We start from the raw sequence: 22,553 nt of genomic DNA, 5'->3' as shown, positions 1-22,553 counted from the left end.
TAATCTATTTTTAGTGTGACTGAATTTAGATCATATGTTAAAAGTGTTATTTATTTAACGGGCTACTTATCTACTATATATGTTAAAAAGTGTTATTTATTAGTTCACAACGAATGAGTGGGGGCCTCTTTCCCCTCTCAACACTACATGATTGTCTTTCTTATGTTATCATAATTTTATATTTATAAGTATAGAAAAATAAATATATAATAAAATTGGTTTTGATTAATGGAGAACGAGTTTAATACAAAGTGTGTTGGTTTTATGGGTTTTGTGCAAGCAAAAAACCTGGTTATATACATGATAACTGTATAAGTGTATAGCCTTACTATTTGTAGATGTAATGTTATTCAATAAAATGGTGTTATCTATTTTAGTAAATCATTTAAAATGGTGAAACACTACACTCTAATGGTAAACAACATGATTTCAGCACAATACATCATACTACTATAAAATCAATTCAAATGTGAGTTATATTTTTATAAAATATCAAAATTTTTCACCTTACTCGATTTATTCAACAATCAACAACCTAAATTAGAATTTTCAAAATCAATTCAAATGTGAGTTTTATTTTAAAAATATTATAATTCGAACAAACCGTAAACCAATTTAAGACGTTAATTTCTTCCCTCATTTATTTTCGTATTAGTATCCACGGGACATCATGATGGTAAAGCGTTATACTCCCAACCAAATCGTCAAACGGTTGTTTAGATCCCCACTAGTTGTCAAAGCCATGACACCGCAAAACCTATTCCTGTTACTAAGTTTCTACTAATCGATGCCTCGATGGTGCCATATAATCTTGACCTTCACCATGACGGGTTTGATCGTTTCATCGATTCAAAGTATAGTTACAAAAACTTAATTTAAAAAAAATTATAATGTGTTTTTAGAAATAGAAACTATGGCTGTAATTTATGAAATTAAAATTACAATACAAACACCATAATCTTTTAACTAATTTATGGTTTGGAAGAAAACTTGCTGACAAAAACTGAGGTTGTTAAAAAGAAATCAAAACAAAGTACACTCTGTAAACAACACTAAAAAGATTGCTTGGTTGTCTTGATGAATAAACATAGGACCAATTCGGGCCCAACAATGCTGGAAAACGACCTCGCTTATTATTGTTACAACAATGTTGTTATCGCTGGTTAAGCTTCCGTTTTCTAGCCGCCTTTCTCATCCGTTCCCGCCTTTCTTCTTCTTCGATTTTCTTAAGCTCTTCTTCATCTTCTCGAGCCGCAATCTTCGCACTAAACACATATTAAACTTCAATTAAATTCATCGAGGGTAGTTTGGGTAATTACCTATTTTTCTAACGAATGTTTACTTATAAATGTAAATACTCGGTTACTGACCTGCGTCTTTCCTCCATCATGATGTCATCAAAACCGGCCTCCATGTCGCTATCGTCGTCATCGTTAACACCTCGGTATCTATTGGGATTATATCTGCATATAAAATAAACGAGTCAGTCAACGCATTAACTAAGAAAATAAAAGTACAGTTAATTACATAAACAGTCCCTGTGGTTTTGCAAAAATAATAGGTTTGGTATCTAACACGATCTTCTGTTAAAAATCCCGTTAAATTTTGCAAAATGACGATTTTACCCTTTACGTAAATAGTCCCCATGCTTAATGCCAATTATGTAACAAATCGAAAAGGTAAAATCGTCATTTTGTAAAACTTAACAAAACTTTTAACATGTTACAATTTGAAAACCGGGATACACATTTTACTTTTTAATCCGTTATTTTACCAAACTATATGCCCTCGTTAATGTAATTAACTCAAAAATAAAAATTCACGCTTGGCTTCAATAAAATAATATTATACCCGAACATATTTCTGATCATACTAATGGCCTTCTCATCATCATCCTCGTCATCAAATGGTCGAGCCGGTCGTTTCTGTAACCGTTCCTTCTGTTGTGAACTAGGTGGCGGTCTAGCTGGCAATCTAGCTGGTGGTCTAGCTGGCGGTCTAGATGGCTGCTGTTGCTTTATCTGTCCAGTTTACAAATTACAAACATAAGTCAAACTTATTAAACTATGAATGGGTCAATTTGGGTTATGTTTTGTCTAGTATGGGTCAAACGGGCTCACCTGAGGTTTAGAAGAGATAACGGGCCTTCTGATAATATTGCCATTGGCAGGCCCCCGATCATCCCGTCTGTTATCCACGGGTTTCTTGTGAGGTGGCGGTAGTGGTCTTGACGGTTGAGGTTTGTGCCCGGTAGGTATGGAGCCTCTAGAAACTGGTGGCGGGATCGCCTTTGACTTGTTGACCACCGCAGCGGTTTTCGAGGGTGCAGGTTTCGGCCGGCCCGGTCCGCTTCCTTCATTTCTACCAACTTGTTTTCTAGGATCTACTGATGTTGAAGTTAACCTACTGGAAGTACTCGGTCTTTGACTTTGTTGACTTTGGTGACCAGATTTCGGTCGCATTTGACTGGATGTAGGTAACGGTTTTCGCTCTTCACAATGACCATTAATTACTGTTCTGCCACTATTGTTCGGTTGTCTTTGTGACGAATGCATCTCTTCAGCATATGAAAAGATCATGTGAGTATTTATAAACTTTTACTTCCTATAATTAGGGATGTAAATGAACTAAACATTTAGTGAACCGCTCGGTGAGAAGTTTGTTTATTTAGTAACGAACAAACACGAAAAAAAGTTTCTATTCATTTAATTGAACGAACGAACATGAATGCATGTCTCGTTCGCTTACATTCGTTTTTGTTCATTACTTTACGTTTTTCGTTTACGTGCGTTAACATATTTATTTAACTTTTTTAGACCCATTACAGTTTAGTCTAGTTATAATAAATTTTTAGCCCCAACCCGATTTTAACTCACTTATTTTCGTTTCTTTACGTTCGTGAACCATTCGTCTTACATTGTTGACGAACGAACATCAACAAGCACGAACGCCAGGGGTGTGCGCGGTGCGGTTCGGTGAGGTTTTTGGTTAAAACCGAATCAAAAACCAAAACTTCAATTTTTGTAGTATTTGAAACCGTTCGGTTTTTCGGTTTTTGTCTTGGTTTCGGTTCGGATTCGATTTTTCCGGTTTTTGCCATTTGATTATGAAAAACTTAGGTCGAAAATAAAGTTGGCAAAAAAAATCATGAATTTAGGTATAAATAATTTTGTTTGTTGTAAAATAATAGACTATTGTACATTTTACCAAAAATATTTGAGTTACGTATTTAATAAATTCTAATAAATTATTTAATATAAAATATAAAAAAAATAAAATTTAGGAATTCAGTTCGGTTCGGTTTTTTCGGTTATTGTTACATGCAAAACCAAAACCAAACCGTTAGTTCGTTTTTATAAAAACATAAAACCAACCGTCGGTTTTTGTTTCGGTTCGGTTTTTTCGGTTTAGATTTTTCGGTTTCTTGCACACCCCTAAGTCGAACGCGTACATTTTCTTAACAAAAGAATGCGTACAAGAAAATCCCATTCGTTTAGTTGTTCGTATTCGCTTGTTTGTTCAGTTAAAGCTAAACAAAGACAAACATGCTCTGTTCGTGTTCGTTCAATTCGGTTACAAGCCTACATATAATACTAAAAAAACAAATATAGGACAACATACCAGGTCTTGAAGTGGGTACACTTTTAGGAGGATTCTTTGGAGGAATCGGGAGTTCGGCATCATCGGATAATAAAAACGAGTAATCCCTAGCATTCTTAAGCCTCTCAATTTTTGCTTTTGGTTTCGCCTACAAAGTTGGAAAATAACAATGATAAATAATATGTTGGTTAATAATGATTAATGAATGCATTAGTAAAATTAGTAAAATAAAAAAAAACTTACAAAATTGTCTACTTTTCGCGGCGGTTGCCCATTGGGCCGAGGCTTAGATACTGATGTAGTTGAAGAACCAGTACCACTCCTGTTCTCCTACAAAAGTCGGTAAGAATATATAGATACTTGGGCTTGTAAATGAACTGAACAAACAGAGCATGTTTGTGTTCGTTCGTTTAACTTTAACCGAGCAAACAATCAAACGACGTACACGAACGAAGTTTTCTTGTTCATGTTCGCTCGTTAGGAAAACGAACACGTTCGTGTTCGTTTATGTTCATTCGTTAACAGTATAAACGATCGAACCTAACCAAGCTAAAACTAGTTATAAGTAATGTGAAGAACAATGTGTTGAGCCTATAAAAGTTATATAAACTATACTAAGTTGAAAGGGCAAATAAACTTAAAATTAGTATTTAACGAGCATAAACAAACGTAACTAACGAACAAAAATGAACGTAAAGTCGTAAACGAACGAATGAGACATGTGTTCATTCGTTTATTTACTAAACAAACTTCCATCCGAACGTTTCACAAACTGTTCACTACTAAACGTTAGGTCCTTTCACAGGCATATATATATACTCACACGAAATGTAAGGATTAAGATAAAACAGGAAGGAAAATACATACAACATTCTTAGATTTTGTAATTCTTTCTGCCAAATGTGGATTCTCCAACAATGACTTGCTTTCTTGAATCACTCTTTGAGCAATAACAGGCTGCGAAGGCCCAAAAAACGATCCAAAGCTGCAACACGTAACACAACAATGGCATTAACATTTACACCATCAAACAAACAATGTAAATCAAACACGAGTTAATATCCAAAAAGGTACGAAACTAACTTGTCATAGGGCATTTTAGTATTTTTCTCACGAGAACTAGCAAGGTTCGAACTTGGATCCTTTTTCATCTTCTGTCTAATAGATTCCTTCAACTTTTGCCTCAGTTCAAGGTAATCCAACTCTTCCTTCGTAGGCAACCGATTCGATTCCTCTACTTCTTCATATTCTTCACCTTCTTCTTCATATCCATATTCACCACCTTCATCTTCATAATCCTCATATTCCTACACAAATGTAACCATTTACAATACCGCAAACTCAACACATAATAAACAAATAAATTACCAGAAATGAATGAAATGAATTCCAAAGTTGCTTACATCTAAATCATACTCTGCCATTGTGCTACTATATCTTCAAAATAATTACCAAAATACCTGAAAGAATAACATATAAGCACTGAATAAATCTCAATTCAACGTCAAAATTCGGGTGAAACTGCTCGAATTAGGCCAGACAAATCAATTGATAAGAATAATTAACAAAATCAAAATAAACCCTAAAAAATCAACCTTTTTAAAATGAATTTTTTTCACAAAATCAATAACTCATCAATTCATCAAACCCACATGAGAATACGAGATTCATCAAATTAGAACATATTACGAAATGGGTCGGCTTCAAATCCGAAAAAAAAAACCCCTAAAAATCCAACCTTTATGAAGCCAACACTTTATACAAAATTGACAATCAATAACTCATCAATTCACCAAACCCAGATCAATTTCATTAAATTAGAACATATTACGAAATGGGTCGGATTCAAATCCGAAAAAAACCCTAAAAATCCAACCTTTATGAAACCAACACTTTATACAAAATTGACAATCAATAACTTATCAATTCAACAAACCCAGATCAATTTCATAAAATTAGAACATATTATGAAATGGGTCGGATTCAAATCCGAAAAAAACCCCTAAAAAATCAATCTTTATGAAACCAACACTTTATACCAAATTAACAATCAATAACTCAACAAGTAACCAAACCCAGATCAAATTCATGAAACTAGAACATAATACGTAATGAGTCGGATTCAAATCGGAAAAAAACCGAACAAATTAGTTCAATTGAAAGAGGAACTCACAGGAACCCTAATTACCGTCCGATTTGAAGCTTCTGGAATGGATTGGCTTGGTTTTTGGTAGTGGATTGATCGGATTGTGTAGGGGTAATCTGAATGGAAGGTGATTGATTGGATGATGGAAGTAATCCGGTGGTGGTGAAGAAGAATCTGGAAATGGGTCTCCGGTGAAATATTAATAATATTATTATTATTATTACAGCATGGTTGTTTCGTTTTGTCACACACCCCTGTTTGGAGTCTTTTATATACGTGCAGATAAAAGTTTTGGGTTTCGTTGAGTTGCAAATACGACCCTTAAAGATTTCGGCTTTGACGTTGGTGGATTCAAGCTAATTTCAATCGGTAAATCCAACTATTGCTTCGGTCAGATAGATCAAATTTTAATAGTATTTGAGTGATGGTTAAGAGCTAAGGTCGTATGTCTCAGGTTTGAAACATGACTTAAAGGTATTTATCAATAGTGGTGAGTAGGGAGGGATGTAGCTTGAAGGGAGAAGCATCATTCGCTACCCCTCAACTTTTCAAACGAAGTGTAAATTTTAATTTTCTTTTACATTTTATTATTTTTTTTGAACGACGAACAAACATAGAATGCCTAGATACTCCGTACAGGGTGGGTGACCCAATGGTTTAAGGTCACCGCCAGCTGACCCAACCCAGCCTTACGGAGCCCTTAAGCGCCTCCAAGTTATCTCCAGTTCCGGGGAAAACACATTCGCCTGAAGGCCCACTGGTGGTAAAATCCGAATGTCTTTAGGATCGAACTGAAAATCACAAAGATCTCTTGTCTTCCTTCATTGAGTCACGCATGTCCCCAAAAATGTTGCAAATAAGAATTGAACTTGGGTCTACATTGAAAAACCCAAACTCTTTACCACTACACCACATTGATAAAGACTTTACATTTTATGTATTACATTATCTCATAAATTATCATTGCTACATTGCTAACCCTAAAAAGAATTCAAAAGGCCTAAAACTTCACTTTTTATTTTAAAAGCTCAAAATGATTAAAAGGCTACTATTTAACTAAAAGCCTAAAGCTTCACATTTCACCTTTCTAGTCTAGTTTAGTCTTTGTTGTTATGTTGTTTTGTGTTTTGGCTATACTATTGGTTCTAGCTACATGTTCGACTAGGTATATAAGAGTTGCTTTTCTAGAAAAAATTTATTAAAACTTAAAACCCCAACTTTAGTAATCGAGCTAAGGCACGCGTGAAACGTATTATCAATGACGATACATGCGAAACAGGCAACAGGGCGCCATTACGCACCAAATTGGTAACCTGGCGTCAGTATGCACCAAACGAGTAACCCAGCGTCGGCACATGTGTAATGTGAAACAAGGCTCAAGGCGTGCGTAACATGTAACCGGGAGCCCGTACTCACGAAACAGGTAAAAGAATTTTTTTCTTAATGTACGGTTTTAAAAAAATCGCGTTACCGCTGAAATCGTGTTTTAGATCCGCCATTGGTGGTGAGTTTCTTCCTTGATGATGTTTTTGAGCGAGTCAAGTCCGAAGCGTCAAAATTAGTATAGATGATTGACATTCTATCTTAAAAAGATTTACTCGGGTATTGGGGTAGTCCTAAATAGTGTCAAAAAAATATATTACTTACAAAAAAGGTATAACAAAACCTTTTTGACGTATATCGTATAACATAGTAGTTAATGAAAGATAATATCAACGTTGGTTTAAATACTAGTTAGGTTAACTCGGTTATATATAGGTATATAGTTAGGCTATGGGGTATACTCTAACCCATACATAGGTTAAAGTGACATGGCACTTTAAAGATGGATTAAACCACTCCTCACTTGTGTTAAGTGTGTTAAAATGACCAATGGGTTATGCTTTTAACGGGTTAAAATGAACAATATGCATTAATTATGTATTAATTACTAATTGATTTGTTATATTAATTATGTGTTAAATGGGGGGTTAAACCATTTCTTTTTTGGATGATATAGAGTGAAAAGGAAAAAATAAGTGATGTGAAGCTTATGTGGAATTAAGATGTGTTAGAGTATACCCCATGGTCTTATGGGCAATCAAAATTAGTTAGGTTAACTAAACTAGTTCAGTCCTTTTAGCACTCGGACCCTAATAATGTAAAATGTAAAAAAAAAAAATTAAAAAACAATTAAAGGTATAAGTTTGTGACCAGTTGGTTGTACTTATATAATCATCTGATATGTCATTAATAGTTACTTAGATTTGTAGTTACTTTTTTTTTCTTTAAATCGGAGATACAAATATGTCATGTTAAGTTCAGAAATCGGTAGGTCCATATTACCCCAAAAGAGTGCCAACGATTTCACAAGTTTGTATATATCTAAGTGATTCTTGACCATTTCACACTCAATCCATTTTTCTTTTACTGTACATGTTATTGGTGTAACCACATGTTTCATGTGGAGAACATGAGAATAACACCTTTACCCATTTTCAAGTATGCTAATTCGTTTATTTTCTAAAGCAACAAATAGGCTCGACAAGTCTTAAAAGTATATGTGCATTTAACTAATAGCTTACGTGTTCGTGTTCTCGTTGATTATCATTTCACAACGGGCTATGAATTATCTTAATGAAGTTAAAGTGAACGAAATATTGATAAAGTAGAGTTTGAAATAATACGGTTAGAGTTGAAATATTGATACACATGTAAGTGAACAAAGACCCGATAAAGGTTTTAAAGAATGAGACAAGATGCTTTACAAGCAACTTCCTTATACTTTACTTTCATATCTACTTGGTCAAGCAATTCAATTGTAACTGTTTATTACATATAAAAATAAAATAATAGAACAAATTGGATAAAACCTTTTCTTTCTTTCTTTTTTCTTTTTTTTTTCTTTTGTGTGTGGGGCCATAAAATAAACATTCATTTGCAAGACATGACGAGAGGAATAAAGTGAGAAGTCATTTGTAATTTTCTTACACTTCACGAGAGTTAGAGATCTTTCTAGTTTGGCTCCTGCTCCACAGTTGAAACTATTAACTTTTAGCGGGTGAATCAAGAACACGAACACGAGATTTGATCAACACATGATCGACTCTTTTATTAAGAAAACGACTAACGGGAAAAACTTAATAATTACTAATACAATGTACGGCTTATATAGAACCTATACATGACTAATTCTATACTAACTTAAATACACAATTTGAATCCAACACAAATATGATTAAATAAAACAAGACTAACTAATCCAATAATTATAAACTAATTATTATATTAATTATTCTCCAAGATTCTAGGAGTCTTGAATCTGATTTGGTGTTGGACACGTTTAACACTCCCTCTCAACACCAAACTTCTTCTAACCGTGACACACACGAAGCACCTCAACTCGAAACAACCCGCGACTCAACACAACAGGCACGTCTTCTGTCATCGACTCAAATGTTGAATTTCAACACTCCCTCTAGATTCATACTTGTTCCTTTAAGGTCTTTGACGACCCACAACACTCGTATCTCTTTGGACTTGATTCGTGGATTCATCACACGTCTTCACACGAACTTAGAATTTGTGTCTGATCGGTTACTCCTTAATCTATACAAGATCTACGACATATTCAACTCACCTCTAAACAACCTTATCATACGCCTTGATGTGGTCCCGAAACCGGACCCAAACATATGATGTTGTTGTCCCGTTTAGACAGTCCGATATCACTACCACTTGGGATTGCGATCCAACACACTAAACTACCCCGACACGGAGATTTTATCTTTCCGACACACGGAGATTTAACCATACCGACACACGATCATGGCACAACATCATTGCTTGACACACGGAGATTTAACAATACCGACATACGGAGATCTAACCATCCTAACACACGGTCATGGTACGTCACCACCGAAACCTTCAACTCACACCAAAAATAAGTTGACAATACCGACATACGGAGATCTAACCATCCTAACACACGGTCATGGTACGTCACCACCGAAACCTTCAACTCACACCAAAAATAAGTTGACACACAACCTTGTTGCACTCCGTTGGCGGACCCGAACCACCTTGTAACAGCTGGTAACACATGGTGACAACCCTCACCGTCATTGGTTTGTTCTCAAAGTCGAACCTAAACGTTCGTGCACGATGTCCCTATATGACAGTCGTTTCCATTGTTACTCGAAACGCCGAAACAACCTCTGACCCGTTGTCAACTACTACCGGAAACTGGATCCGTTTGATCGGAAACCTACTGCGATCGAAACACGGACACACTTTCGATCGGAAACTTTCGGCGATCAATCGAAACCTGGACATCTTCGATCCGGTTCTCTGTTTTAAACAAACTAAAACAGTCGGTCTTCGTTTCCCTTCGTCTTCGATCGGTTGAATCACTAACCCCTACAAACAGGTCGCAACTCGTTCACGACCGAAACACCGGACACACCTTCGATCCGAAATTTACTCACCTCGATCAAAACCGGGGCACACCTTTGTTCGATCGGGAACTTACCTCGATCAAAACACGGACACACCTTAAAAAAAACTTATCGCGTTTCGGACACACCTTTGATCGAACCTCACGGCATCGAAACCTAAAGAGCTTGACCAGGATATTTTTCTTTTCTTGTTCTGAGTTTTACGAACAAGAAAAAAAATCATGCAAATCTTTAATAATTCCACTATGGCGGCTAAGAACAAACATGCAACTCCTCCATTAGATTCCTTGTTATTTTTCTTTCTTTATTCCACGGACCAACACTAAAACCAAGATAGGATCAAACAATTAAACTTCGATGGACAAAACTTGATTGACACACAACCATCAAACTTTAATGTAGACGAGCAACACTCTTTTTTTTTACGTCTTCACTCAAGCACCGCCTAGCAGCCCCGTGAGTGGCTGCTCGATCCTTCTCAAAAAACGACTCTCAAAATCGCTCTTCACCCTTGCCCTCCACCGACGGACAAACCTGCCGGCGGAGGCTGCCTCCGATCTTCATACCGCTTGCGATACGAGCCCTAGTCTCTGATACCACTTGTTAAACTTTTAGCGGGTGAATCAAGAACACGAACACGAGATTTGATCAACACACGATCGACTTTTTTATTAAGAAAACGACTAACGAGAAAAACTTAATAATTACTAATACAATGTACGGCTTATATAAAACCTATACATGACTAATCATATACTAACTCAAATACACAATTTGAATCCAACACAAATATGATTAAATAAAACAAGACTAACTTATCCAATAATTATAAACTAATTATTATATTAATTATTCTTCAAGATTCTAGGAGTCTTGAATCTGATTTAGTGTTGGACACGTTTAACAGAAACATACTGCCAAACACCCATCATATTTTTTCAGTTCTATAACAAACTAGGACATTTACCCGCGCACTTCATAGCACGTAACCACATTCGATCATACATAACAGTCGCAAATCACAATAACCTAATTGGAATTGTATAAAATGGTACATCTTAAAAGTTGTAAAAAAACAAAATACACTTAAAATTAGTTATAATAATAATAAATAAAAGCATAGACGTTGATAATACCCGAAAGCTTATGTAAAAAAGGCTTCCAGGTAGGCAGTAGGACTTTAACTAGCTCCTCCGTTAACTAAGGCGATATGGGTAATAAACTAGCAAGTTATGATGATGAACGAAATAAAGAATATTTTTTATTATTAGTTGTTAGTTGGTGGACCCACCATGTATTATCATGCTCGTTACCATGTTGTTGCTCGCCGCGACACGGTGTACCTAACTGGCGTAAGGGGTGGTCACATCACCCCTTAAGGCTGCATAACGGCTCTACGACAAATAGCCTGAGGATCGTAGTTCCTAAATCTGGTGATGTTATATTTTAAATGATAAATTTAAACTAAATAATTTAAGCTAATTAAGAATAACTTTTTATAAATCATCGAGAGATGGAATACTTTAATTAACAATACGTCCCAAATACTATGGGCCCAAACACAATGTACAGCAGTACAAGTCCAAAGAAGTGGGCTTCTGCCAGCTTCAAATGGTATAAATATGTTATAATAATTATTTGTAGCTATTATAACCTCAATATGCCCATTCATCATAGAATATCACGATCAATCCATCATATCCACTTGATTAAATAATAATGTAACCATCTATAGATCTTTCACCATCTTATGAATCCATGTGTGTGTGCTTTGAGTTACTCCAAGTGTGGATGATTTCACCAAACAAATCATAGAAAGCCACACCGATTTCATCTTCGGTTACTCGGAGTGTCATGAAACCTTGACCATCGTAGTATAACTTCATTTCATTCGGGTTCCATTGGTTGATCTCACCTCGCCATGCCTTTGACCCACCTCCGCTTGTTAGAAATTGGAGTTGACTACACGCGAAAGTCAATATCATTTTAAAATGTTCTTTTAACCCAAAGAAGAAAAATATGAAGAAACTAAATACTTGAATTAGTTACCTATTTTCACTGCTAATGTGTTGCAAGCAATGATCATGTCCGTTTATGTAAAGATCTACTTCCCTTGCCTTCAAAATTATTTGTTATAAGTAGTTAGCATTACATATAGTTATATATGTGCATATACATATTAAGGGGGTGTTTGGATAGAATTAGTTTTAATTATAAAAGAAATCACTGAAACTATATAATTCAAACGTATGTTAAAAATATATAGCGAAATATAGAAAAACAGTAAAGTTATACAGTTACATAACCGTTCTGTGTACCATATACATACCCCAATTTGATGGGATGATTATATACATACCTCAAGGATAGGTAAAAGTTGGTCAATAAGCTCTTGAGTGTTTCCATGAGAACCGGCACTGAAAATTGTATGATGGCCAATCACTATCTTCCACGTGGCACTTGATTCTTCAAGGGCCATATCAACCTCCTATATTATATATACAACAAAAGCCCATATTATATTTGGATGGTACCCTTTTATTTTTGACACTGAATCTCTAAGGCCCAAACCCAATTGGAAAAAAAGAAAGCCCAAACAAATTTACAACTGGGCCTATGTTTGCTATTTGGGAATTGGGATTTTGAGTTGAATTAAAATATTCAATTTACCCAAGTTATAATGTCTCACTTAGATTACAAAGAGTACACTAATTAAATGCAACATGTTACCAATTGCATATAATAATTTTAGAATTTTGAAATAATAACAAAAAAGAGTGTTTCATGTCGTCTCAGCTAACTCGAACCTCGCCATATTAACCATTTTCATGCGAAAAGAAAATCATTTTGTTGTTTGGTAACTAGATGATAAAAATGTTTTTTTAACGCTGCCTAGCAAGAAAGTAAACAGACGAGATTGAAATTGTCTTCTTTCTTCATACCTTCAAAAGATTTGAAAGATATTCTTCCCTAGGAAGCACGCCACTCCAGTCGTAATCATGTTTCTTTTCCGTGAAATAATGATCTTGAAACGGTGTCGTATCAATGAAGAAAAACTCCACAATGCCTGATTAAACAATATCATGTTATATATCAAAATGAATATAAATACTAGATAGTGGTAGATGTTACGTGTACTTCATGTATTTATCCAACTTAAAAGCAAACATAAAATATTAGATAAGTGGAGATGTTTCACTTTAAAACATCTTGCAATTTCTAATTCAGTAAAAAATATGTTGACTGAAATTATTAATATAAGGTTATATATTAGAACAATTTATTTGTCTAAAAAACTATATAATCACAAGTGTCTTTTAAAATAAAATCATATTATTTCAGAGTAATTTGTCTTTACCGACTTTTTTTTGGAATGACCAAATAAGTAACGCTGGGAACTTCGTACGCGGCCTTCATTGGCTAAAGGTAACCCGAGCCGGCCAAGAATCCGAACGGATGGAGCCCCTAGCGGTCCACCTATTGAGGGATTCCCCAGATAAAACCCAACCCTCACGCCCGCCAAACGGCACGACAGCGAGGAGCAGGTAAAACCGAGTGAGATCAGGACTCGGAGCCTGGCAAGCCAGGATCATCCATCATATCTCTTATATAAATTGGTGATAGTGAGGTTTAAATCTCATATATTTCATTAATAAAGTGAGTGCTCTACAGTGATTGGTATTAAAAGGTTTTTTTTAATAACAATTACAAACACTAAAACAATATGAAATAAAATAACCATGTGATTATTATTTTCAATCATACTCATGTTATTTTTATTTTTGTATATATTATATTATATTATTTTGGATCCTACACGTGTGCATCACTCAGTCTCTTATATAAAGTAGTACTTGTTATGTTCATAAATATTAAAGTAACGATGTACCTGAATTTACAATAAATGATCGAAGACAAAGCCATTTACTGTCTTTTTGTGATAGGATTGGACTCAATTGTGCCAAGACATTGCCCCTATAATCATGATTTCCCAACACTAGAACATAAAGAAATAAACAACATTAGACGTGTCAAATAAAACATATTTGTACTTATGTTTATGGATCACAATAAATATCTTACCAGAGTACCATTGTTTTTGCAAACTGGTTGCTGTATATACTTGAGTAAACGACTCCTCGAATTGTGAATCTTCTTCATCTGCTAGTCCATCCTCGTAAAAGTTGTCTCCGGTGGATATAATGAAATCGGCGTCTATTTTTTCTCCTACTTTTCCCATCTTAATCATAACGTAAAGTTAGATCAGCCAAGTACAAATATAATAATTAGATTAAAAAAAAAACAATAAAGTAACAATAATTACTAATTCAAAAAATGTAAAATAGTGTAAGCATAAATAAAATAGTTATTTATGCAGGCCATCCGTAGTGGCTTCAAAATGCCGGGGGTACACCGCCCCACTTGGCTTTTTCATTCAGTGTTTTCGAAGCTGTGTTTTGTACACAACGTAAGATCGGCTCGAGTTTTGATAAATTTGTGTGTGTGAAGGGAGAGAAAGGGGAAACATGTAATTTTTGTAGGAGAGTTGTATGTTTTTTCCCACTACATCATTTTTTGCAAAACTCTTCATTGTTGGCAGGGATGTTACGTGTCTTACAACGCCTATACGTGAAGAGTTTTGACTACGCATGGTTTAAGTAAGTGCCGTTTTGATTATATTAGCATTGGTGAGTTAATATTTTTTTTAAAGACTAAGTAACACACTCACTAAGACTACTCCCAAAGTTACATGATCGTCTAATATAGTACTCAAACCTTCAATACTTGATGACTTTTATAACACCCCTAGATACCGTTAGGCTATAAGTTATTCGGTTAATTTAGTATTTACATTTATTTTCTCTACAGTTTTACTAGTCACTTATTTTTATTAGACTTTTTAATTTTATTGATATTTTTGAAATACAAATCAATGAAATTTTATTGTTTATAACAACAATATCCTCGTATTATACAAATATATGGACCAAATAATTTGGTAGGGTAAAGCAAAAAATTGAGGATTGAGTACATCTACTAGCATAAGAATAAAGAAAAGCATATTCCGGTGTAGTGGCTGGCTTTGTTATTATTACAAAGAATATGCTTTCTATCGATAACGAACATTCCTTGAGATCTCAATATTCGTTTCTTGCAAAAATTGATGCAATATAACTAAATAATAAGATTTTTAATTAGTTTTTATAGTATATTTTTATTAAGTATGAGCCATAAGTTAACAAGTACCTTAACGTTTAAATATTGATTGATATGATATGGGCAAAGATATTAACATAAGCTAGCAACTTAACTAAAAAGGAAGTTTTTTAATGGAAAAGTTGTTAAAAATGTATCGACTTTTGACAAATCGAGTAAACCATGAATTTAAAATCCGTTAAATGATACAAGATTCAAAATATTTGATTATACGTCGTTTAATTTGATGTCACACCGATACTTATTTCAGTTCAACGATTTTAATTATTTGAGAGACAAAATAAAAATAATAAACGTATGCACGACTTTAATATATTAATTTAAAAAAATTATGTTTATGTTGAATAAGATGCCATGGGTTGTATAAAAGCATTTCTTTTTGTCTATTAATAATAACCTTTTTGTCCATTAATAATAATAACATAACATTATTAGCGTCCAATACGAGAGCACACTAAACAAAATTGAATGAAAGTTTATTTTTCATCAATCAAGTTTAAATTACGTATGTATTTATAGTATAAATAATAATCATATGTATACAACTTTAATATATTAATTTAAAAAAAGTTATGTTCATGTTGAATAAGATGTCATGGGTTGTATAAATATAAATACTTTTATACAACCCATGACATCTTAATAAACATTAAACATAACTTTTTTCTAAATTAATATATTATAGTTATATAATTATTATTTATACTACAAATACATTCGTAATTTAATGTTGATTGTTGAAAAATAAACTTTCATTCAATTTCGTTTAGTTTGCTCTCGTATTGGACGTTATAATCTTATCTTATTATTAATAATGGACAAAAAGATTATTAATAATAGACTAAAAGAAATGCATAGTTGATTGTTGAAAAATAAACGTTTATTCAATTTCGTATAGTTTGCTATCGTATTGGATCTTATAATCTTATCCTTTACTATTATTATTCATAAAGACAAAAAGAAATATTCTTTAGCAACAAAACACCTAATCTCTACCCTTCTTGCATTCCAACACGAATGCATGAATTAACTTTTTTAAATCTTTAATACATTACGACAATTCATATACCTATTTGTTTCCTAACCGATAACTCTTAAGTTAACGCCATGAAAGAGACTCCATATGTAATTCTCATTGGTCCCTTCTCGTTAATCTTTATGTTATTAAGCAAAATATTATGTATATGTATATTATGCGGTTTTCAATGCCTTCAGCATAATATTGGTTTTTAAAGGAACACACCTATAAGCGGTGTTTTATTCGGAACAAGTTTTTCTAGTTAAAAACTAAAAGAATCACATAAATCATTTGTTTGTAGTACTTTGATAATTTATTGAGATGATAGATAGAAAGACAACCTTCTACATCATAATTAATCCGAAAGATACTGGTATTGAAATGAACGCTTATTGATAAAAGCAATTTTAGCAAGAATAAAGAAATCAAACGCTTTTGTTTAAATTGTGTATGTATTTGGTGACAAAAGATTCATCGAGGCTCATTTAGCGATGCGTCTAACTCAGTTACACGAAGTAAACGTTTATCTTAGAAACATATGTACATAAATGACACAAATACTCCTCATCTCTCTCTCCCTCTCAACATATATGTATTTTTTTTATTATGTATATGTATGTATTTATTATGTATGTATCTATAGTTTTCATTTGAGGCAAGTGAGTGAGTGACAAGTGTTAGAAAGTAGCTTGTTGCCAAACAACGTAACAGAATATTTGATTGGTGAATTATAACGGCCAATATATTCTACACAAACCCATATTTAATATTAATAATTATACATATTATACCTCAAGTGTATCCTGACATGGTGAATTAGCCAGTAGCTCATTTATAGGATTTTTAGGTCGTTAAAGAAAATATTAATAATATGCAAAGTTACCTGAAAAGCAACATGAGTTTGGTTGTATAAACCTCTCCTTCCCCAGTCACCAATCACCAAAATGTCAAGAGACCCATCGGCTTTCGTCGGAAAATGATTGAATCGTTGAAGCTCTGCGGTCACATGAACGCTAGCAACCACCGCGTAAACCGACAAAAAAATGATGGTGTGGTTTATGATATTCTTCATGGCCATAGTCACCGGTCTTGTATGTTTGCGTGGTTGTATTTGAGAGAATAATTGACTTGTTTGGTGTTTGAAGCTTCTTAAATAGATGACTTACGTTGTATTAAAGAAAACTGGATTTACATGTTTAGTCCCTAAAGATATTCATTACGTGTCATCGGCACCGAGTATCTATTTAAAGTTCTGTATACAAACTTTGTTGGGGCAATAAACTTGTCATAACAAAGTGAGCAATTAAGTTGTAACGGTCAGAAAAATGAATGTTAATACTTATAACTATTTAAGATAAAAATATATATATACATACCTTTTTTTTAACAACGAAGGTCCGGACACTTGGGATCACCTTGTCGAATAGATAATCAATTCACCCGAAGAACATAATGTGATGACCCAACCCACCTACCTATGAGAAAACACACAACAATCTATGGCTTAACCGAATGTGATGGCCCAACCCACGACCTCAAAGTATATACGTATGTTCAAACTATATACTCAATTAATGGATAACTTCAGTGCAACGAAACTTTACCAGAAAATGGGGCTATGTAACATATAATTACTCTACGGTTTATTTGGAGGGCGTTGGATGATAGATACTTTAATAACCACAAGAAGCATGCGGAGAAGACATCAAGGCTGCATATTCCTTCTTCTTTGGATAAATAATTGAGATAAATTTGGTTATTTGGAGTAGAAGGATTGATGCGTGTTTAATGTTGCATTTTAATTTTTACCGTGTAATTCCTAGCTTCTTGCTAGATCTTTACTTAATTTAATATAATACAATCTTTATCGATCGTTTAATGAAAAGAAAAAAAAATACTCTTATTAATAGGAGTCATGACAATAATGGACCACACTTAACAATTCTAACAAACTTAATTTATGTAGGTAACAATCCCCTCAAACTAAACGATTGTATGATATTTAAGTTAATTAGAAACAAATAATAGAAAAAAAAAACTTTTAGAACTACAATATCAAAAAAACTAAATATTTTAAGTTTCGTTGAAAATCATCCATGTTTTAATAATTCAAGAATTCATATATTTAAGATAGTTTTTACTTGTATAAGATAATGGGTTTGATATCTAATTATTTTTCATGTCCAGGGCTCTATTGTAATTATATTGTTGTATGAACGTAAAATGGAGCTTAGAGGACCATAGGACTGGAAAAAGACTAGCCATAAAACACACCATGTGAATCCAGGCTACATTTTTATTAATGTTAGTTATATGTAGGTTATAAGTACATATATAATTGTTTGATTGCAACTTAAAAGACATGATATATGTACTTGATTGCCCACAGTCATATAACTTTTAATACGTGACATAATTCCAAATAGTCGAAGTTACAGTCCAAACATGAGAACTTTTTACAAAAGTTACCTCACATTTGTTGTCCATATAACTGAAAGAAAAGTCATATTTCTTGCAATGGTTTTAGCCCGTAATAAATATTGAGTATGTTGCATCATGCCAATCTCAAAGTAGTAGTTTTGTTTGCTTTATATTAGTTTGTCACTATATATATTCCCTCAATATTCTTTCTTTCTTTATGATAGTGACAAACATGTAGCTATCAGAAGAATGCATAGGTGTCTTCTATATTACCATTTTTAAGTATTTGATGATAATTTATCTGGTGTCTGTTTTAGTGTGAATAACCACTAAATATAGTATTTTAATCTTTTGCAGCACTCATCTAGTCACCTTTAGTGCTTGACACCCTGTTCATTTCCTTTTTTTATTCATAATATTGTGGTTATTTTCATTTTAGTCTTGAGCTGGATAGTAAAGTTCTTGTCTTTTAGACTGTTTAAGCATATAACACCAGCATAATTTTTCTCTTAGAGTAGTTTAGGAGTATGATCAGTAGAGTAGTGATGTATAACTTGATCTTTAACCTTTTTCATTTGTTTAATTACCTATTTAGTTAACCATCTTTGTAAAACTGTGATTATGGTTTTAAGTGACTACTATTTATCTTTGAACTCTTAAACTATCAAAAACTTGATACTTTTACATTAATAAAAAATTAGCTCATAGATGATTCTTTTACATTTAATCAATTTTGTATAAGTTGATCAACACATCGTGATACATGAGGGTAATAAATAAACACATCGTGATACATGAGCGTATTATATATTTATCTCTGCTTTTGGGTGTGGTGTTGTCTAAAGTCATTAAACTCAAAAAGTAATGATAATTATAAATTACTGTATAATCCATGGTATAAACATAATAATACTTTAATTAACTTACCATTTTTTTAACAACCAACGAATAAAGCTTGTCTATCTAGGGTAACTCAATGGAAAAAAGATGACCTGATATGCTTAAGATTGCAGACAGCGTTGGGTAGCTCAATTGCCCATCATCTCCTGTTTCGGGGAAAACCCGGTGCCCGAAGACCCACTGCAGTAAAACCCGGTTATGATCGAATTTAAACTTAAGACCTTGCGGTCTACAGCCTAAATCTTCAATTTCCCTCCATGCTAGTTGAGCTAAAGCTCATTGATTCTGATTAACTTGCCTAACTGACCTAACCAAAGTGAACCTAATTAAAGTTTAGAAAAAATCACACAAATAGTTTTATAATAAGACCATACCTAGTTTTTGTCTTTTAACTTTTAAGTTTGAGAACTTAATATTCACTCACGTGTAACATGTTTCATTTAAAACATGATCACACTTCATTATACTTTTCCTACAAGCATTGTTAATTATCATAAACATCCTTGAATTGTATTTAACATAGGCACATATTCCATCTTTGTATAAAACATCATAATGACAAGTTCTTTATAACATCTACTCTTTTTGAACGATATGCATACTTATTGTAACATCCCGAAATTTCAAGATAATGTTAATTATATTACTTAATAATAGAGGGAAAGTTTACTCGGGTTATCTGGAAATAGATAATAGAATAGGAGTTGGTATGGGTCGGGCTAGCGTTGGGTAATGGACGTGGGTTATGGACTTGGATTAATAGAGATGGGTTAAATGAGAATGGGCCTTAGGTCCATGGGATTTCAGGGATATAAATATCCCCTAAACCCAAAATATCTTTCATTTTCACCAAACTCCCTAACACTCCAAACACACACACACACCATAAACGAGCAGGATCCGAGAGAGAGTAAACGTTAGTTGGTGCTAGATCGTCGTGACGAACCAAAGCAACAAGACCAGCTCGTGTTCGTAAGTTCGACTCGTTCAAGGTACGTTTATGGTTAGAAATCGTTCGTATAGGTTCGGTTTGATTTGAGAAATGGTAGATCTGAGTTTGTATGGTAAAAACGAATCCAACAAAGCTAAACTTACTGAAAATGGTTATGATTTGATGGGTTAATCGATTGATAAAAAGGACCCGTAACCTATATGCCTAAATCGCACCCTCTAAACATCGATGTTAGGTCGATTTGATAGTTGGGATTTGTAGGCGCTGGTCAGACGATTCCATGGGTACCTAAATCGAGTTATTTGGTTAAGGAACGAAGGATTTAAGAGCGAACAGAATCTGCAGACGACAACTTCGCCTGCAAGCTAAGTTCGCCTGATGAACTTCGCCTGCAAGCCAAGTTCGCCTGATGACAACTTCGCCTAAAGCCAAGTTCGCCTGATGACAACTTCGCCTAAAGCTAAGTTCGCCTATGGTTTAACTTCGCCTAAAGCTAAGTTCGCCTAAGGTTTAACTTCGCCTAAAGCTAAGTTCGCCTAAGGTTTAACTTTGCCTAAAGCTAAGTTCGCCTAAGGTTTAACTTCGCCTAAAGCTAAGTTCGCTTAAGGTTTAACTTCGCCTAAAGTTAAGTTCGCTTAGAAAGTAAATTAAAAAAAACCTAATGGAAAATGTGTTAAGACAGTTAATGTAAATAAAATTTTTCCAAGCTGACCTGGCAGCTCGACCCTAGCCAGGGGCTCTGCCCCTTGGACCCTGCTAGGGGCTGCCGCCCCTAGACCCCACTGCCAGGGCGCTGCCCCCGGACCCCCGTTCGTTGTGGGTAGTAGTTAAGACTGGAAAGATGATATGAGTAGTGATAGTTGTTTGATACGTGTACTTGTTATACAGTCAGCCGTGCACAGCTGAAGAAAGGGATTACGATTAACGGTGAACGTAACCGTGTTTAGGTGAGTTTCTAGCCCCATTCCTTGTTATGTTTTCGGGGCTGTGTGCATACTCGATGTGTTGTTAATACATTTATCCTAAGTGATAAGTGTATGTCATATGTGATATGTGTGATAGATATGAATGATTGTTTGTCGGTACGCGAACGATCTTCGGATATTGCGCGTACTGTCCGGTTAAAAATAAAGGTACGAATATTATATATCGTAGATGTATGAATATTTCAAATGAATACTTGTCGGGGCGTGAACGATCTTCGGATATTGCACGTAACGACAAGGGGTATGGTTGTTAAATGAATGAGGTAAAGAATGCCTTGAGTGTTCTTATGTTATAATGTAAGTATGTGTATTTAGGTACACGAATGGCATGTGAGTTCTACGTTCGACATAGTAAGTTAGGATGGCAAATCCCTCTAGCTTCTGTCGGACATAGACTCGGCTGGTGATGGCGTAGTTAAGGACTGCGAGCCTTATACGTGAAGTAGATGATATTTGTAAACGTAGATAAGGACTGCGAACCTTATACGTAATGTAGATAGGCGTCAGCATAGGAAAGGATTGTGAACCTTATACGTGCTGTATTTGTAGCATAGGGGAGGACTGCGAACCTCGTACGTGCTATGAATTAGGTTGCAACATAGGGAAGGACTGCGAACCTTGTACGTGTTGTGGATGTATTTCAGCATAGGAAAGGACTGTGAACCTTATACGTGCTGATTTTGTAGCATAGGGGAGGACTGCGAACCTCGTACGTGCTATGAATTAGGTTGCAACATAGGGAAGGACTGTGAACCTTGTACGTGTTGTGGATGTACTATGGTATAGGGAAGGACCGCGATCCTTGTACGTACCATAAATGGTGAACATAGGTAAGGACTGCGAACCTTGTACGTGTTCACGACCTTGAGTACAG

General features: G+C 34.4%; 2 protein-coding genes across 3 annotated transcripts in view; both read right to left on the bottom strand.

Moving 5' to 3' along the window:
• Positions 1-895: 895 nt before the first annotated feature.
• Positions 896-6,001, bottom strand: LOC143564328 (uncharacterized). Its single transcript, XM_077051639.1, has 10 exons — positions 5,774-6,001; positions 5,004-5,060; positions 4,684-4,907; positions 4,468-4,585; positions 3,844-3,930; positions 3,622-3,748; positions 2,121-2,557; positions 1,852-2,021; positions 1,371-1,463; positions 896-1,265 (listed from the first exon to the last, which is right to left on the bottom strand). Exons 2-10 carry the CDS (start codon positions 5,022-5,024, stop codon positions 1,154-1,156), a joined length of 1,389 nt encoding a protein of 462 aa, XP_076907754.1. The 5' UTR covers positions 5,025-5,060; positions 5,774-6,001; the 3' UTR covers positions 896-1,153.
• A 5,890-nt stretch (positions 6,002-11,891) lies between these two features.
• Positions 11,892-22,553, bottom strand: part of LOC143564327 (purple acid phosphatase 8-like) — a 100,948-nt gene continuing 90,286 nt past the window's right edge. Inside the window, exons 2-8 of one of the 2 annotated variants that reach the window (XM_077051638.1) lie at positions 17,304-17,492; positions 14,269-14,425; positions 14,075-14,182; positions 13,128-13,252; positions 12,545-12,673; positions 12,235-12,302; positions 11,892-12,147 (exon numbers count right to left, since the gene is read on the bottom strand). In XM_077051638.1, the coding sequence (XP_076907753.1) occupies positions 11,934-12,147; positions 12,235-12,302; positions 12,545-12,673; positions 13,128-13,252; positions 14,075-14,182; positions 14,269-14,425; positions 17,304-17,492 (990 nt within the window). In that variant the 3' untranslated portion in view covers positions 11,892-11,933. Of the gene's footprint in view, positions 12,148-12,234; positions 12,303-12,544; positions 12,674-13,127; positions 13,253-14,074; positions 14,183-14,268; positions 14,426-17,303; positions 17,557-22,553 lie in introns of those variants that run through there. The other variant, XM_077051637.1, reaches the window with a different exon arrangement.

This window comes from Bidens hawaiensis, unplaced genomic scaffold (assembly GCF_021521415.1).
Source record: "Bidens hawaiensis isolate Kalapana, Puna unplaced genomic scaffold, B.hawaiensis_p1.1 tig00021988_1, whole genome shotgun sequence".
Classification (NCBI taxonomy): Eukaryota; Viridiplantae; Streptophyta; class Magnoliopsida; order Asterales; family Asteraceae; genus Bidens; species Bidens hawaiensis.
Note: the sequence above shows the minus strand (reverse complement) of the source record. Positions and strands in the feature narration are given on the sequence as shown.

What these genes read in the sequence shown, in the direction of transcription:
- LOC143564328 (XM_077051639.1), bottom strand. Translation starts at nt 5,024, where the DNA reads ATGGCAGAGTATGATTTAGAT. An exon ending in TGGCAGAGTATGATTTAGAT is followed by an intron (nt 4,908 to 5,003) that starts GTAAGCAACTTT and finishes ACATTTGTGTAG; the next exon opens with GAATATGAGGATTATGAAGA. An exon ending in ATGATCAGAAATATGTTCGG is followed by an intron (nt 1,464 to 1,851) that starts GTATAATATTAT and finishes TTTTATATGCAG; the next exon opens with ATATAATCCCAATAGATACC.